Source organism: Anolis carolinensis, chromosome 6, assembly GCF_035594765.1.
Source record: "Anolis carolinensis isolate JA03-04 chromosome 6, rAnoCar3.1.pri, whole genome shotgun sequence".
NCBI classification, from domain to species: domain Eukaryota; kingdom Metazoa; phylum Chordata; class Lepidosauria; order Squamata; family Dactyloidae; genus Anolis; species Anolis carolinensis.
In genome coordinates this window covers 15,470,379-15,488,035 of record NC_085846.1, presented here as the reverse complement: position 1 = coordinate 15,488,035, position 17,657 = coordinate 15,470,379, and the positions used below count along the sequence as shown (strand labels likewise).

General features: G+C 42.1%; 1 protein-coding gene across 1 annotated transcript; it reads left to right on the top strand.

Annotated features, from left to right (window-relative positions):
* The first annotated feature begins 642 nt into the window (after positions 1-642).
* On the top strand, positions 643-16,412 carry LOC100557974 (beta-2-glycoprotein 1). Its single transcript, XM_003225847.4, has 8 exons — positions 643-1,066; positions 9,288-9,443; positions 10,795-10,980; positions 11,184-11,295; positions 11,982-12,058; positions 12,741-12,920; positions 13,079-13,276; positions 15,686-16,412. Exons 1-8 carry the CDS (start codon positions 988-990, stop codon positions 15,748-15,750), a joined length of 1,053 nt encoding a protein of 350 aa, XP_003225895.2. The 5' UTR covers positions 643-987; the 3' UTR covers positions 15,751-16,412.
* Positions 16,413-17,657: the final 1,245 nt, after the last annotated feature.

Here is a 17,657-nt window from a genome sequence, read left to right as displayed (position 1 = left end):
AGTGGTCCAGCATTTTTGTGTTGTCAAATGATATTCTGTGTCCAGGTGAGTTCATCAAGTGCTCTGCTATGACTGACTTCTCTGGTTGAATTAGTCTGCAGTGCCTTTCATGTTCCTTGATTCAAACAGACAAGAGTTTTTTCTCCCACCCTGGACTTTCCACAGATATATGAAACCTACTTGCCTAGTTTCCAACAGACCTCACAACCTCTGAGGATGCCTACCGTAGATGTGGGCAAAACGTCAGAAAAGAATGCTTCTGGAACATGGCCATACAGCCTGGAAAACTCACAGCAACAGAGATATTTAACCTATTTTAATAGGCCTTCTGGTTGGAAAACAAGGGATAATAAATAGAGAGAGAGTCAAAGCAGGGAGTTCCGGATTCCCTGGAAAAGCAAAGGAATGGGAGGGTGTTCACAGGTTACTATAGAGACGTACAGTATTTTAAATAAATCTGTTTTGAGTAAGAACTGAGATGAGCCTGTGTGTGTGTGTATAAGAAGATCCATGAAAGCCTATGACTCCTGGTTTTAATGTTACTGGATCCTGGCCTCTTGACAGGAGTTTTGTTTTCTTACTTGGGGGTTCAGAGTTCCCTGTGACAGTTCTGGGAGACAAGCTGCCCTTTGGCAGGGTCTCTCTATGGACCTTGTTAATGAATAACTTCGGACACCAGATGTGCAAGGTGGCTATATATGTCCAAGGGATACTCAAATCCTGGTTATCAGGCTGTCCCAACATTCAAAACCTATGAGCCACGGTGTCCCACTCTCCAGGGAATCACCTAGAGATCTCATCTTTTTCTCTGCGGAGAAGCAGAATCTGGAATCTCCTCTCTCACGCTCAGAGGCACATCACAACTTCTTGCCTCTTCGGTAGAATATAAAATTCTGACTCCAATCCCCAAACTTTTCTTGAACTTGTTGAACACTCCCAGAGAATCTAGTCGTCTTGCCTTCTCAACGTTGGGTCTCTCCAGGCATCATGTTCAGGTTTGCCGCAGTGTTGCTGATGCTCGTGGCTCCTTCTCTTCTACTCATAGAAAACTCTGGACAAATTGGAGGTGAGTCCCTCTTCTGCACTCTATTTCTCCTGCTACTCTTTATAATCCTGGTTTTTAATCACTTGCCTCTTTGGAAAATGATACAGCTGCCTTGCATTTGAAAATTCAAAGCATCATGCAAGTGGGAGATTCTAGAAGGTGTGCTTTAGAACAAACTATTTCTCCATCAAATCTTGCGGAGGTCCTTATGATCTTTGGAACCAAAGGTTGGCCGTGAGAAATTTGACATGCGAAGTAGGTGTTTTCCCAATCTATGGCCCATCCACACACTTTGGAGGTATACTAATGTGCTTCAGCTCCCATCCCCAACCTAGTCATTCATCTCTATCCCAAAATCTGTGATTCACACAATTTAGCAAATTCTACTGAATCAAAACAACCCATCATAGCATAAGGGTGTCTATGAAATGGTGTGCCAGAGCATCAATGGGGATAATGCAAGCAATGGTGATGCAAACTAGGCAAGTGGGGTTTATATATCTGTGGAATGTCCAGGGTGGGAAAAAGATTTCTTGTCTGCTTGAGGCAAGTGTGAATGTTGCAATTGGCCAGCATGATTAGGATTGAATAGCCTGGCAACTTCAAAGCCTGGCTGCTTCCTGCCTGGGGCACTCCTGTGTTGAGAGGTGTTAACTGCCAGGCTATTCAATGCTAATCAAGGCAGCCAGTTGCAACATTCACACTTGCCTCAAATAGACAAAAGTTATTTCTCCCACCCTGGACATTCCACAGATATATAAACCCCACTTTCCAACAGACCTCACAACCTCTGAGGATGCCTGCCTTAGATAGGGGCGAACCATCAGGAGAGAATGCTTCTGGAACATGGCCAGACAGCCCGAAAAACTCAAGAAAAACCTTCTTTGTCAGAGGCTTCATTAACTAGATATTCCTATGTTTTTTTCCCCAAATGTACGACATACATGGCTTGAAACTGTTTTAACCTTTTAAATTTGCTTCAATGTCCTAACTTTTTCAATGCAACTTCAATCTTGTTACATTAGTTTTGTTGCTTTAAGTGCCATATTGTTTTAAACTGTTCAGACTGGTGTTGTTTTCTGCTGCCCCGCAGTCTTGAAATAAAGGGCAGGATATAAATATTTTAATAAAATGAATTAAAGCAAACCAACTCCCAAGGCACAGCTCTAAAACCGTGTTGCCTAAATATTTCAAGCACTAAAATGCCAGCCGTATCAACCGCACATCACTAAACAAGCCACAAGAGGGAATGATAGGCTGTCTCCAGGGAAAATGGTAAAGCTGGGGTGGGGCTTTATCAGCTGTTTGTTTTTCTTCATTCTTTTCTTGATATTTTTCATTAAAGAATCAGATGGGAGGGATGGATTCATTGATTTATTTATTTTTCCAATCACTTCCTCCATTTAGACAGAATCATTAAATACGAGGAGCTCCCGGTGATGCAGCAGGTTAAACTGCTGAGCTGCTGAACTTGCTGACCAAAAGGTCGGCAGTTTGATTCCGGGGAGCGGAGTGAGCTCCCACTGTTAGCCTCAGCTTCTGCAAACCTAGCAGTTCGAAAACATGCAGATGTGAGTAGATCAATAGGTACCGCTCCGATGGGAAGGTCACGGCTCTACATGCAGTCATACCAGTCACATGACCTTGGAGGTGTCTACGGACAATGCCAGCTCTTCAGCTTAGAAATGGAGATGAGCACCACACTCAAGAGTTTGACATGACTACTTAATGTCAGAGGAAATCTTTACCTTTACCTTTTTATTAAATACAAGAACAAGGAATTCCTGACAGTTTTGTGTGGCAAAGATAAAGAATTGTAGAACCACAGGCTTGCAGGATTATGTACCTTTAGAAGATTATCATTTCTGCACACACGTTAGCTTCTCCAATCTGTCCTATGGTCCAAAGCATCTGTCTTTTAAACAACACATCTGGAGCAGTGATTTTGAAACACTGGTCATCCAAATATTTTGGACATCAGCTCCCAAAATCCCTGATCACAATGGCTGAAGATGCTGGAAGCTGAAGTCCGAAACACCTAGTGGACCAGAGTTTGAAAATCACTTCTTTAGAAAATTCAGTGTATTTGAATGTAGAACTCATCTCACCTGAAAATGCAGAAGAGATAACTAGACTGTGTGGGCCATCCAGTCCAACCCCTGGCCAAGAAGCAGGAAAATCGCATTCAAAGCACCCCCAACAGATGGCCATCCAGCCTCTGCTTAAAGGCCTCTAAAGAAGGAGCCTCCACCACATTCCTGGTGCAGAGAGTTCCACTGCTGAACATCTCTCACAGTTAGGAAGTTCTTTCTAATGTTCAGGTGGAATCTCCTTTCCTGTAGTTTGAAGCCATTGTTCCGCATAATAGTCTCCAGGGCAGAAGAAAACAAGCTTGCTCCCTCCTTCCTATGACTTCCCCTCACATAGTTATACATGGCCCTCATCATGCCTCTTCCCAGCCTTCTCTTCTGCAAGCTAAACTTGCCCAGCTCTTTCAGCCACTTCTCATAGGGCTTGTTCTCCAGACCCTTGATCATTTTTGTTGCCCTCCTCTGGACACATTCCAGCTTGTCAACATCTCCCTTTAATTGCGGTGCCCAGAACTGGACACAGTTTTCCAGGTGTGGTCTAACCAAGGCAGAACAGCAGGATCGAGACACTAGACTCCTATTTATGCATTGGCTTTTTAGCCGCCGCATCACATTGCTGGCTCACGTTTAACTTGTTGCCCACAAGGACTCCAAGACCTTTTTCCCACGTACTGCTACCGAGCCAGGCATCCCCCATTCTGTATCTTTGCATACAACAGGTAAGTTATTATTCTGTCCATTTTGCACAGAGAAAACCTGAATCCAAGCCCAAGACTACTTGGCACCTTTCTAGAATAGGGCTGAGCTGTAATATATGTATCCAGTCAACTCACCAAGATCCAAACCCAAAATTCTAGCCTGTGGTTGAATTTTCTTCTTTGCACTGTTTTTCTAATTTCTATGCACATAATTGTGACACACTGTTTTGTCTTTATTCATCCAGTAATAACTGCAACTCCTTAGTGGGGAGGGTATAAATTATATAACTCAATTTATCTCTGCCTGTCTTAACTAAATATTAAGTAGATTCAGTATATCTGTTACAATACAGACAACAGTGCTTTCCAACTCTTCGTGTTTATTTTTAGCACTACATATGCGCAGTTGTCACTAGTTTGCTGCAGTGGTTTAACAGATTTGAGGAAGAGCCAAACACCTTTCATTCAACGAAGCACTTTTGTGGAAGGCCAAACAAACTCTATCCATCTCCCACTCAACATGAAAAAGTATAACTTTCTGTCACCTAAATGCGATTGCAGAATGGGCATAGCAGCACTGTAATTTATTTGTGGGATTGTACAAGAGGCAATCAATGCAACTAGATTTTGCTATCCAGATCAGTGGGATTGGCAGCTGCCATATGTTGAGTTTATCTTTCCCCAACCTGCTGTCTTTCTGATACGCTGTGGACTACAATTCCTGTCACCCCTAGCTAGCATACCCAATGGCTGGAAATAATGAGCATTGCAACTGAGTTTTTCTAGAAAATATTTATCTGAGGAAGTCTGGTCTTTTTTCCTGCATTTTTTCATGAAAGATTCAGATGAGAAGGCCCTTGGAGCCTTTGAATCATGCAGGCTAAAAGAATGAAGTAAACACAGTGTGTGTGTGTGTGTGTGTGTGTGTGTGTGTGTGTGTATGAGTGAAAGCATAACAGGTAGTCATAAATAGTGTCTTGTATGTAAAACTAAAAAGCATATTTTAATGCCAAGAATATTTCCCCCCATCTGGTGGCCATTGCCAGTAACACAGCTCCCTTTGATAGTCTTAGGCCCCTTCTGCACTGGCCCTATATCCCAGGATCTGATCCCAGATTATCTTCTCATCCCAGATTATCTGGCAGTGGAGGCTCATATAATCCACTTCAAATCAGATTACCTGGGATCTGATCCTGGGAAATATTGCAGTGTAGAAAAGGCCTAGAATGGCATGAAAGGATGTTTTCTTAAGACAACCTGAATCTCAAGTTTTTGCAGTGGTCAGTTGAAGTTGGAGCTGAATTGGGTGATGGTACTGCAAATCCCATCATCTGTTGTCCATCCTCCCCCAATCTACACCAGGACGTAAAGTGGGTCATGGGGGTCTGTGTGTCAAGTTTGGTCTAGGGCCGTCATTCATGGGGGTTGTAGTAGTCCCAGGAAGTGAGTAAAGGTACTGCAAATCTCATAATCCGTGGTCCATCTTCCATCAAACTGCAGCAGGACGTAAAGTGGGTAATGGTGGTTATTTTTGCCAAGTTTGGTTCAGGTCCGTCATTTGTGGGGGTCGCAGTAGTCTCTGAAAGTGAGTGAAGGTACTACAAATCCCATCATCTGTTGTGCTTCCTCCCCCAAATTGCAGCAGAATGTAAAGTTCGTCATGGGGGCTGTGTGTACCAAGTTTTGTCCAGGTCCATCATTCGTGGGGGGCACAGTGGTCTGTGGGAGCCAAAGTGATTGAAAGTACTGCAAATCCCATCATCCTTGGTCCTTCCTCCCTCAAACTTCACCAGGATGAGAAGTGGATCATGGGGGTCCTGTTTGGCAAGTTTTGTCCATGTCTGTCATTTGTGGGTGTCACAGTGGCATGTGGAGCTGGCAGCAGAAGAAAACATTGCCACATACAAACACTGAGTTTTATTGTTATAGCTAGCTTGGGGACCCAGCGGTGCCCAGATTCCTAGAAGATGGCATTGTTTGTTTTGTGATGTTACGTAATATCACTTAAGTTTGGTCCAGTCGTTGGCTGGGTTCATGCTGTCTGGATAAGGGTGAGCTACAAATCCCAGATTCCTAGGGTAATCACCCTCAAACCCTGCCAGTACTGACAGTCGGCCATGTTGGGTCTGTGTGCCAAGTTTGGTCCAGATCCGTCATTGGCTGAGTTCAGGGCTCTTTGGATAAGGGTGAACTACAACTTCCAGATCCAAGGTCAATCACCCCCAAACCAGGCCTGTATGCACAGTTGGCCATGTTGGGTCTGTGTGCCAAGCTTGGTCCAGATCTGACGTCAGCTGGGTTCAGGGCTTTCTGGATGCAGATGAACTACAACTTCCAAAATCAAGGTCCATTCGCACTAACCCTTGCAGTATGTTCAGTTGATCATGGGGCTTCTCTGTGCCAAGTTTGGTCCCAATCCATTGTCAGTGGGGGTCACAGTATCAGTGAAGGTACTGCAAGTCCCAAACAATGGCAAGTTTGGCTCAGATCCATCGTTGGTTGGGTTGCTCTCTGGATGTAAGTCAAGTACAACTCCTGTAAATCATGGTGAATTCTCCCCAAACCTTTTGTTCAGTTGCTGATCAATTCCTCTGTTAACTGTGTGCCAGAGGAAAGGGTAGGAAAGGGTTAAGGGAGAGGCAGTGGGCAGGGTCATGCAAATTAAAGAACCCTGGCTGTCCCTTCTGGAGGAAAAACAGAACACCTGGGATGAAATTGTCCCGCATGAAAGCCTTCACTTGGGTGAGGGGCAGAATGGTGTTTTGTGGAGGATGCTGCAGGGTTTGGGCTACATGTTCATGGTGCTCACTATAACCGGAATGTCAGTGGAGGGAGGGCCTTGGTATTTCCTGCTCAGTGGGAACTATACCTGTTTGTGGAGGCGGGAGGCTGTCTGTGTAAGTGGACACTTCCTCTACATACACACATACACATTTGTCACTTGTATTATGTGTATAGATATAGATTTTTTAGGTAATTGTATAATTAATTAATAATAAAAGACTTTATTTATACAGTAGAGTCTCACTTATCCAAGACTTGCTTATCCAAAATTCTGGATTATCCAAGGCATTTCTGTAGTCAATGTTTTCAATATATCATATTTTGGTGCTGAATTTGTAAATACAGTAATTACAACATAACACTACTGCGTATTGAACTACTTTTTCTGTCAAATTTGTTGTATAACATGATGTTTTGGTGCTTAATTTGTAAAATCATAACCTAATTTGATGTTTAATAGGCTTTTCCTTAATCCCTCCTTATTATCCACGATATTCGCTTATCCAAGGTTCTGCTGGCCCATTTAGCTTGGATAAGTGAGACTCTACTGTATTCTGCTTTATCTCCCTGGAAAGACTCAGAGTGGATTACAGTACAAATAAGGCAAACATTCAATGCCTTTTTTACACAATGACATGCAATACAATACACAGACAAGGTAAAGGCCTTGCCCTTTTCATCTCCGGTGTCTAGAGGTGATGCTCAACTCTGGCCATGGAGAGGTACTCTTGTTCCATTTCTCCATGCCAAGGAATCTGTTGTCCATAGACATCTCCGATTGTGTTTTGCCAGCATGTCTGCATGGGGTGCCCTTTTACCTACCCACCGAGGCAGTACCTATTGATCTACTCACATTGCATGCTTTCAAACTGCTAGGTTGGCAAAAGCTAGGGCTGACAGTCAGGAGCTCACCCCGACTTGCACCTTCGAACTGCTAACCCTTCGGTTATCAGCTTAACCAGCTGCAGCACTGTATCCCCTTTCTAATACAGTTTTAAACCCAGGTTCAACAGTAGTAGTCCGTTGTTCTGCAATAGTTTGGGGGAAGTAAAAGATCACTGTGCTTTTCAGTTCAGATTAAAGTTCAGCTTGATATCTTTCTTATCAGTGAGCCTAAATGGACAGACTCACATGTCAGGCATCGGAGGCACCGCAAGGGTAATGAGGCACGGCTTAAAAATTAGGTCCTGCCGAGGGACATTTGGGAAACACTCTTGAAGAGGAAATGAGGCAAGAAATCTATAAGCTCTCATTCACCACAGGGAGAAGCAGGACTGGGTCTGCCATAATGAGATGACCTACCCAGGTGCCAGGTTTTGGAATAACATTATAGGATAGCTAATTGTCAATTAAGCTGTTTCTGTCTCTCTCCTCTCTCCAAAATCTCTGGATGTTCAAGTCCCATTATATACAGTGGCATAGTAAAATGGTGTGTGATATTTTATTGTTTCCCTTGGAAAGCCCAGAGGTCATTCTAGTTCATAGTGAAGGCAAGCACTGTATATATACTGAGACAACAAATAACCAATACTGCTGTGCAGAGATCCTCTTCCACCTGTTTTCCCAACAGATAAATATATATTATTCTTAAATATTGTATAACAAGGAGAGCTGTACAGTTATTTGATTGAGTACCAAAAAGAATTTAATAAATGAATTCACAATAACTTTAATCTGCTTTCTTAAGTTGCCCAAAAATAAAACGAGTTATAGTTTACAAATTCATGTATTAACTGTGTTGTCAAAGGCTTTCATGGCCAGAATCACTGGGATGCTGTGAGTTTTCCAGACTGTATGGCCATGTTCCAGAAGCATTTTCTCCCGACGTTTCACCCACATCTACAGCAGCCACCTTCAGAGTTTGTGAGGTCTGTTGGAAACTAGGCAAGTGGGGTTTATATATCTGTGGAATGCCCCAGGCGGGAGAAGGAACTCTAATCTGTTGGAGGCAATGTGAATGTTGCAATTGGCCACCTTGATTAGCATTGAATAGCCTTGCAGCTTCAAAGCCTAGCTTTGTCCATGAGCATATGGACAATTTCAACAAAAAGTAGGAAACCATTAACAAAATCTGGCTACCTGTGTTTTTTTTTAAAAAAAAAAAACTCTAAAATTAGGACAGTAAATAGAGAACAATACTCAGAAAACAAGGAAATTCCATAACAGGAAACAATTAGAGCTAGCTAACACCTCCCAACAAAGGATACCCCCAGGCAGGAAGCAGCCAGGCTTTGAGGCTACAAGGCTATTTAATGCTAATTAAGGTGGCCAATTGCAACATTCACACTTGCCTCCAACAGAAAAGAGTTCTTTCTCCCACCCTGGACCTCCTACAGTTATATAAACCCCACTTGCCTAATTTCCAACAGACCTCACAAGCTCTGAGGATGCCTGCCATAGATGTGGGCAAAACATCAGGAAAGAATGCTTCTGGAACATGGCCATACAGCCTGGAAAATTCACAGCAACACATGTATTAACTTTTGCTTTTTAATGGTTCTTATAAAAATATTATGTTTTATTGATTAAATTTACCCTTCTAGAATACAGAACGAACTTGGCAGAAGTGCCATTTGTTTTCAGATCCCTTGTATGTACATAGATAGTACACCACCCTTCATTCTCACTCTCAGATCTCATTTCTCCATTCATCCTTGCTTCCTTTTCCAGTCAAGAATATGAAGGACCCTAAGTGTCCTCCTCGGAAGAAGAATTTTGCAGCACTGACAGGCCACATATGTCAGAGGAGTTGTGAGCGCCGCAGCTGCTCCAAACAGAGGAACTGTGTATGTGATGGAGACTGTGGACTGAGCTGCATTCCTCCAGGTGGGTGTAAAAGGCAATGACTTCATGCTACCTCACCTTAACCATCTAATCTACATTCAATCACTTATTACACTCAATTGTATTTATGATTTCCACTCTTTCCTATCTAACTTTGCTCTAATCAAATACAGAAACCACCATACATTGGATCCAATATCTATGGATTTTAAAACAGATGCCACCTCTTTCAAGCACATAGCCATCGTTTTTCACATGAATATATAATTCCATATAATCTATAATTCCCAGGTCCATATAATTCCATATAATCTATAATTCCCAGGTCCATATAATTCCATATAATCTATAATTCCCAGGTCCAACATCTTACCCCAACATCTCCGACCACATCTCATCTGCAGTGAACCTAAGACACCTGCTTATATTCTTTTCCCTGTTCGGAGAAGCCATAGTTCCTTTCCTGCATTCCAGAACTTTCAAAAATGTACAAGTCCATGTTTGGTACAGTAGAGTCTCACTTATCCAACATAAACGGGCCAGCAGAACGTTGGATAAGCGAATATGTTGGATAATAAGGAGAGATTAAGGAGAAGCCTATTAAACATCAAATTAGGTTATGATTTTACAAATTAAGCACCAAAACATCATGTTATACAACAAATTTGACAGAAAAAATAGTTCAATATGCAGTAATGCTACATAGTAATTACTGTATTTACGAATTTAGCACCAAAATATCACGATGTATTGAAAACATTGACTACAAAAATGCGTTGGATAATCCAGAATGTTGGATAAGCGAATGTTGGATAAGTGAGACTCTACTATACTAATTTTCCAGTAATGTAAATGTGATTGGTCTTATATTCTCTAACAGCAACAGTACAGACTGGTACAGACCAATAGCTCATTTGTCTATTTTAGGAAGGCAGGCACTGAGAGATATTTCGGATGCTCAAGCCTCCATCTTCTCTTTGTGGTTATGATGATGAGACCTGGTTTCTACTCCTCTCAACACCATTCTAATTTCTGGCCTTCCTATTCTTCCTTTTCCAAAGGAATTCCAACTTCCATGTTTCCTCATTCCTCTAGCATCCCCATTTCAGAACATTCAGGTTTCGTGGTCACATTTGATCCACTAAATTAACCCATGGTACCCTGAGATAAAAGGAATCTTTGCTTTCACCCCACTTCATTCACTAGGCCCCACTTTCCCATCACAAGAAACCTAGAAGCACTGGTTCCCAGTTCCTCTTGCAATCAGATTACCCAACCCTGGGAATCTCTACTCTATCTCAGTCTCCTATGCTGTAATCTGCCAGGTCCAAATGCTCCAAAGATCTTAAAGTCATCTTGTGTTCCACCATCTCTCCTTTTGTGTTCATTTCAGGTTTGAGTTGTCCTTGGCCAGTGATGATAGAAAACGCTGAGACACAGATGGCTCAGGAATCCAATACGTTTGGGGACTTTATGAGGGTGACATGTCACCCCAGATTTATAATGCATAATGGACAGGATGTAGCAATGAGTCGCTGCCAAGGAGATGGAAAGTGGAGCTTCACTGCGCCCTGTGAAGGTAACCAACTGCTTCTTCCCAAGACCATCCATTTTATAATAATTACTTGGTCGCCCCAAACCTTCAACCAATCCAAACCCATCGCTAATATCCAACTCCTGTATCAAATGACCAACATACACCCAACATTTCCTCAGATGGCTCTGCCATGCATTAATAGCTGTCATAGATTAATATGTCTCTCCTTTCCTCTCATCCCCCAGACAGTCTTAATCTTTCATCAGTTTGCAAACCTCCTCCAGAAATTGAAAATGGATTCCATGAAAGTGGCCCCTACAAAGTGGGAAAAACAGTAACTTATGAATGTAACTATGGGTAAGTCGATACTATCATCCTTAATTGTCATGACCAGAATCACTGGGATGCTGTGTGGTTTCCGGGCTTTATGGCCGAGTTCTAGCAGCATTTTCCCCTGATATTTCACATGCATCTGTGGCTGGCATCTTCAGAAGATCCTCTGAATATGCCAGCCACAGATGCAGGCAGAACCTCAAGAGAAAATGCTGCTAGAACACGGCTATACAGCCCGGAAACCACATAGCACCCATCATCCTCAATTTTTTCACTGGACTGCACCCAGAATCCTGATCCTAACACATATTACCATGCATTACTTGCATTACGAACTGATGTCTTCTCTGCTCCCATCATCACCAACTTTCTGACCAAAAGGAGTAACCAGACAGTTTATTTTTTATTTCTCTGCCTCCCCACCCTCTCCCATAAGTCATCTTCTGTAAGATACATGCAAGGATCGCCTAGGATGGATGGTGCCATTATCTTGGGTTACTGATTGGTCTGTTAAAATGTCTAACCCATTTTATGGGAGTTCCCACCCTCCACAGAAATATCATTCATTGTGAAATACTGCTTTGTCTTTAAACTGGATGACTGACAGCTATTTGCTTCTATATTTTGCAGAAGAACATTACTGGTAGGAAGGGTAAAGGGATAATGTCCTTTTTCCTAATATCAATGCTATATTTTTTCATATATCACAGATATCAGCTAGAAGGAGCCAGCACACTCTTATGCCAAGAGAATGAAGAATGGTCACACGCAGCCCCAACATGTCATCGTAAGTACAGTCGGCCTTCTGTATCCACAAGATTAGAAGTGCCTTGGTCAGCATGCACTGCTTGCCTTGCTCACTTGTTCCCCCAACCCTCCAGCTAAGGAAAAAATAATCTACAAAGATAAGGAAATCACCTTGTTGTATAAGGTTTGAGTTTTCAAGTAAACTATAATGCAGCAGTCCAGTGTTCCCCTCTCACATTTGACTATAGGTTGCATTTGTCTTAGTAAGTGGAGGTTGGATTGTAGTTCTGTATTCTCAGGAAATTGTTGATAGATGTACAGTATTTTATCCTCCAGTCTTGAGTTGCAATCTGACCCAAAAGAAAAAACCCAGTTCTGACATGAACTTGTATGACTTGCAAGTATTTCAGCACATTGTCATATTCCTGGAAACATATTCCTGCCAATATCCATATCCTAAACATCCTAATGAACTATAGTCCTATTTGAGACTGAAACAATAACCCCAGAACTGACTTTAAGAAGATACAACCCACGATGCATTAACTAATAAGGATAAATTATTAATTATCTCTGTGAAGGATTTTGATTCTGCTAGTCCAATTTTTGGTATGTTTGTAAAAAGGGATTTTTTAAAAGCCTTAACCGGCATTTTCTTTCCATCTGTCCACAGGCTTGTGTGTTCACACACTCATCTATAATTTACTTGTTTCTCTCTCTAGCTGTTAATTGCTCCCAACCGCCCAATATTGCTCATGCAACCCTGGTTGCTGTGCACAAACCTGAACACCCAGTGGGAACCGTGATCTATTACTTGTGCAACAAGGACTTCTACTTAGATGGCTCCGAGAGAGTTGTCTGCTTGGAAAATGGAAGCTGGTCCCAACTACCCCACTGCAGAGGTAGTTTCTTCTAAATTCACATACCCTTTTGATAATACTTCCTCAGTTTATATACTCAACCCCACATCCCATTCTCTTTCTGTTTGCCATCTCAAAGGGTAAAAAATGAATAGATCCATTGCACCCATTTAACAGGAATTGTTTTTTTCTTGCTCCAGCCCGCTGTCCTATCTCCGCCCAGCGTAGTCGGGTGATCTACAACGGACGCAAGCTCTGGATCAACGAGATCCCAGCTGGTTTGGTCCATCATGGGGAAACTGTCAAGTTTTTCTGCCGCAGCCAAAACAAAACATGTAGCTTTGAAGCTGAGAGCCAATGCTTTGATGGTGTGTTGAAAACACCTGACTGCTATGATGGTGAGGCCACAAAACAAGACAATACAATGCAGTTTCTTTTACTACAGTGGTTCTCAACCTGTGGGTACCCAGGGGTTTTAGCCTGCAATTCCCAAAAATCCCAGCCAGTTTACCAGCTGTTAGGATTTCTGGGAGTTGAAGGCCAAAGCATCTGGGGATCCACAGGTTGAGAACCACTGCTTTAGTAGAATGATGTTTAGTTTGAGGAAGAATTATCTGGAATTGTATTATGGATACAACTGTTTCATGTTCTTGGAAAGCCAAATCTTTGTCAGACCTTTCTGTCAAGATACTATATATCCTAAAACATTATTCTGGCTAAATAATGTGCTTCAATCCAAATGTGCTTCATTCCAAATTGCATTTCTTGATCTAGGTTTCTGCTTTCAGATTTTGCCAAGGACGAGTCCATTATTACAGTAGAGTCTCACTTATCCAACACTCGCTTATCCAACATTCTGGATTATCCAATGCATTTTTGTAGTCAATGTTTTCAATATATCATGATATTTTGGTGCTAAATTCGTAAATACAGTAATTACTACATAGCATTACTGTGTATTGAACTACTTTTTCTGTCAAATTTGTTGTATAGCATGATGTTTTGGTGCTTAATTTGTAAAATCATAAGCTAATTTGATGCTTAATAGGCTTTTCCTTAATTTCTCCTTATTATCCAACATATTCGCTTATCCAACATTCTGCCGGCCCATTTACGTTGGATGAGTGAGACTCTACTGGATTAATTTTTTATTTACAGCATTTATATTCCGCCCTTCTCACCCCGAAGGGGACAGAGCAGATCAGAGAACATACATATGTGGAAAACATTCAGTGCTGTTTATATACAGACAAGACAGACAATTGTACATAGATAAAGGTGTATATATATAGGCTTTTCCCATCTTTGGCATCTTGGAGGCTTGTGCTCAGTTACGGCCACCGGAGGGGGGGGGGGGGGTGTGCTGTTGCTCCATCTCCCTGCTGAAGAGCTTTGTTCGTAAGATTCCCCCTAGATTAGTTCTTAATCTGGGGTCTCCAGGTGTTTTGGCCTTCAACTCCCAGAAATCCTAACAGCTGGTAAACTGACTGGGATTTCTGGGAGTTGTAGGCCAAAAACATCTGGGTACCCCCAGGATGAGAACCACTGTCCTAGATCTAATCACTGGCCATTTTCTGACATTTCTGGGTGCCTTTAAAATACCTCCCTGCTTTTTTAAACGGTACCTATTTATCTACTTACTTACATGTTGCTTTCAAACCACTAGGTAGGCGGAAGCTGGGCTAGAGACTAGGAGCTCATCCTGACCCGAGGTTCCGGGGTTCCTCTTATAGACAGAGACCTTTTCGCCCATCAGGTGCAAGGTGGTGCTTTTCCCTCCCCCACTATGAAGGGGGGGGGGGCTATGGAGGTCTCCACCCCCTCCCCAATCGGGCAGGATTTGGCAGTGTTCCCTCCAGGGACACTAATGATGTTTTGGACTTCCGGCTCCATTGCAGGGACAATATTCGAACTGTCAACCTCTTGATCGACAGGATTTACTGCATCTGGTGATTTAACCTGCTGTGCTAAAGCCCAGTCCAGGACTTAAATTTTAAAAAATGGAACCTTGTACTAATATAAAATCCTCAATCCTTATTACAGCAAAATTGTGCAATCAGCATGCAAAGGAACTAATTGTATAATTCATTGCAATTACAGAACTTGGTAGAACTGTTAAAGAACTCAAACCCAGCCTACTTGAGGAACCATAGCTCCTTCTACCAACCCACTCGAGCCCTGAGATCCTCAGGAGATGCCCTTCTCTCAGTCCCACCATCATCGCAGGCACATTTGGTGGGAACGAGAGAGAGGGCCTTTTCGGTGGTGGCTCCACAGCTCTGGAACTCCCTCCTTAATGAAGCACGATCGGCCCCCTCCTTACTGGCCTTTCGTTCACAAATTAAAACCTTTCTGTGGACCCAGACCTTCGGGTGTATTTGCTCAGATGTATTTGTATCAATTTTATATGTTGTACGCCGCTCTGAATCTCACCCATGGGAGAAAGGCAGGATAGAAGTGAATAAATAATAATAATAATAATAATAATAATAATAATAATAATAATAATAACTTAGAATGGAAAGTGCATAGCATAAAATCTATTTTAGATTTCCTGGTATTTTCATAGAGGTTTTGCATCACTTTCTGTCTGAGTGACCGGGGCGGGACCAAAGTTCTGAAAGTCACTTTTCAGCTGAATTAATCTAATATGCTATAACTAAGCAGCGGTAGTCACTGCTCAATGGATGGCTTCAGCATATCATTATAATCATTCTTCCTCCAAGTAACTTCCCAAGCTTGTGGGGAGCCCTTTTTTATTACATTTCAGGCAACTTTACCAATCACCACTTTTTTTCTTCTCCCAGAGCCCACGTATCTGCAGTACCATCTGTTCCCTAAAAGAGTCGTTTCTGAAATACCTGCCTGTTGAACGCCCTGCCGGCCATTCGTTCTTCGACTGAGATGCCTCCTTCTTCCTTGTTCAAGTTTAACTGGCATCCTCGGGGTGCAGAAAAGAGAGGTGGAAACGAGGGAATCGAACTGGATGCAAGAGAACCAAAACCAACCACATTTAAAAGTAGTAAACAGATTGGGGATTCAGATACTTGAGACAACACTCTTAATAAGCAACCGCTGGATACATTATTTATTCTCTCACTCTATGGCTCCCTGGGTGAGCACAATATTTCTCCCCTATACCACCTTAATCATACTTACTTTACACAGATTTTATGGTTGGATCAACCTGTCATAAGCAAAATAATAGTTCTGCGGGAGGCTTTTTTTTTTTAAAAAAAAGTGAAGGCAGCTTCATTGAGAGTTCACAATATGATGAGATACTTAGGACACAGCAAGCGTTCAGCGACTTCATATATGTCGACGGCAAGATTCACAAAAGCAGAATAACAATAGATTTTGCACTATTCATGAACTTCATACCTTTGGTGCTTGTAGGGATTGTGCTGATTTTCGCAATGAAAATTATTCCTCCGACAGGGCTGTATATAGGAAAATGGAAAGATAACAAGAAAAAAGTATAAAACTGCAATTTTATGCATTCTTACTTGGAAGTAAAAATCTCTATTGAACTGAGTTACTGCACCAAAGTTAGTTGCACCAAATTAGTTGCTGTGAGTTTTCCGGACAGTCTGGCCATGTTCCAGAAGCATTCTCTCCTGACATTTCGCCCACATCTATGGCAGGCATCCTCAGAGGTTGTGAGGTTTGTTGGAAACTAGGCAAGTGGGTTTTTATATATCTGTGGAAAGTCCAGGGTGGGAGAAAGAACTCTTGTCTGTTGGAGGCAAGTGTGAATGTTGCCATTGGACACCTTGATTCGCATTGAATAGCCTTGCAGCTTCAAAGCCTAGCTGCTTCCTGCCTGGGGAATCCTTCGTTAGGAGGTATTAACTGGCCCTGATCACAGCAACCCAGTGATTCTGGCCATGAAAGCCTTCGATAACACATGGAAAAGGTTTATTAAATTGCAAAATACGTTTTGTTCTAGTTTCTCAATTAATATCTCATAGAGTCCCAACCAATTCAACATGGTTTGTGGCACAAAAACAAAGTTTCTGAAGTATAACAACTACTTTCAAAGTATGTACTGCACAATTAAACAGGAAATAATACTTTCAAACTAGGAACATAATTTTGTTTTCAAATTTTGTTACATAGTGCTATTGGGACTTAATGGGACTTCAGTTTCTCATGACGAAAGTTATTTTAGTGGATCTAAACATTGGGTTTATATAAAACATTCAATGGTTAGAAGGTTTCTAAAAGGAAACGGGCAAACAAATGTATTAAAGTGTCGTCGAAGGTTTCCATGGCCGGAATCACTGGGTTGCTGTGAGTTTTCCGGGATGTATGGCCATGTTCCAGAAACATGCTCTCCTGACGTCACACACCCTCTGAGGATGCCTGCCATAGATGTGGGTGAATCGTCAGGAGAGAATGCTTCTGGAACATGGCGATACAGCCCAGAAAACTCATAGCAACCCAAATTATCAAATCTCAAAATAAACATTAATAGCAGAATTGCAAAAGTCCTTCTCGTGCCAGTGCTGTGGTCGGTATCTGGCATTAAAAAGGACACAAAACATTTTTCTGTGTCTTCTTATCAAACACCCTGAATGCTTTTTAAATTTCTCACAATGCTCTGAATTTAGCATCCTTCCGCGGGGAATTAAAAGGGGGTGAGATATAGCAATGTTTTGAAGCACTGCCAGCAAAACTAAGACCCCCACCCCAAAAAATAAATATCTGGCAAAATTGGGCTTTTATGTAGTTGAGCATCCTCCAGCATTATCTCTAGGAAGTGTACAAAATGATCTA

What these genes read in the sequence shown, in the direction of transcription:
- LOC100557974 (XM_003225847.4), top strand. Translation starts at nt 988, where the DNA reads ATGTTCAGGTTTGCCGCAGTGTTGCTGATGCTCGTGGCTCCTTCTCTT. An exon ending in ACTTATGAATGTAACTATGG is followed by an intron (nt 11,296 to 11,981) that starts GTAAGTCGATAC and finishes CATATATCACAG; the next exon opens with ATATCAGCTAGAAGGAGCCA. An exon ending in CCAACTACCCCACTGCAGAG is followed by an intron (nt 12,921 to 13,078) that starts GTAGTTTCTTCT and finishes TTCTTGCTCCAG; the next exon opens with CCCGCTGTCCTATCTCCGCC.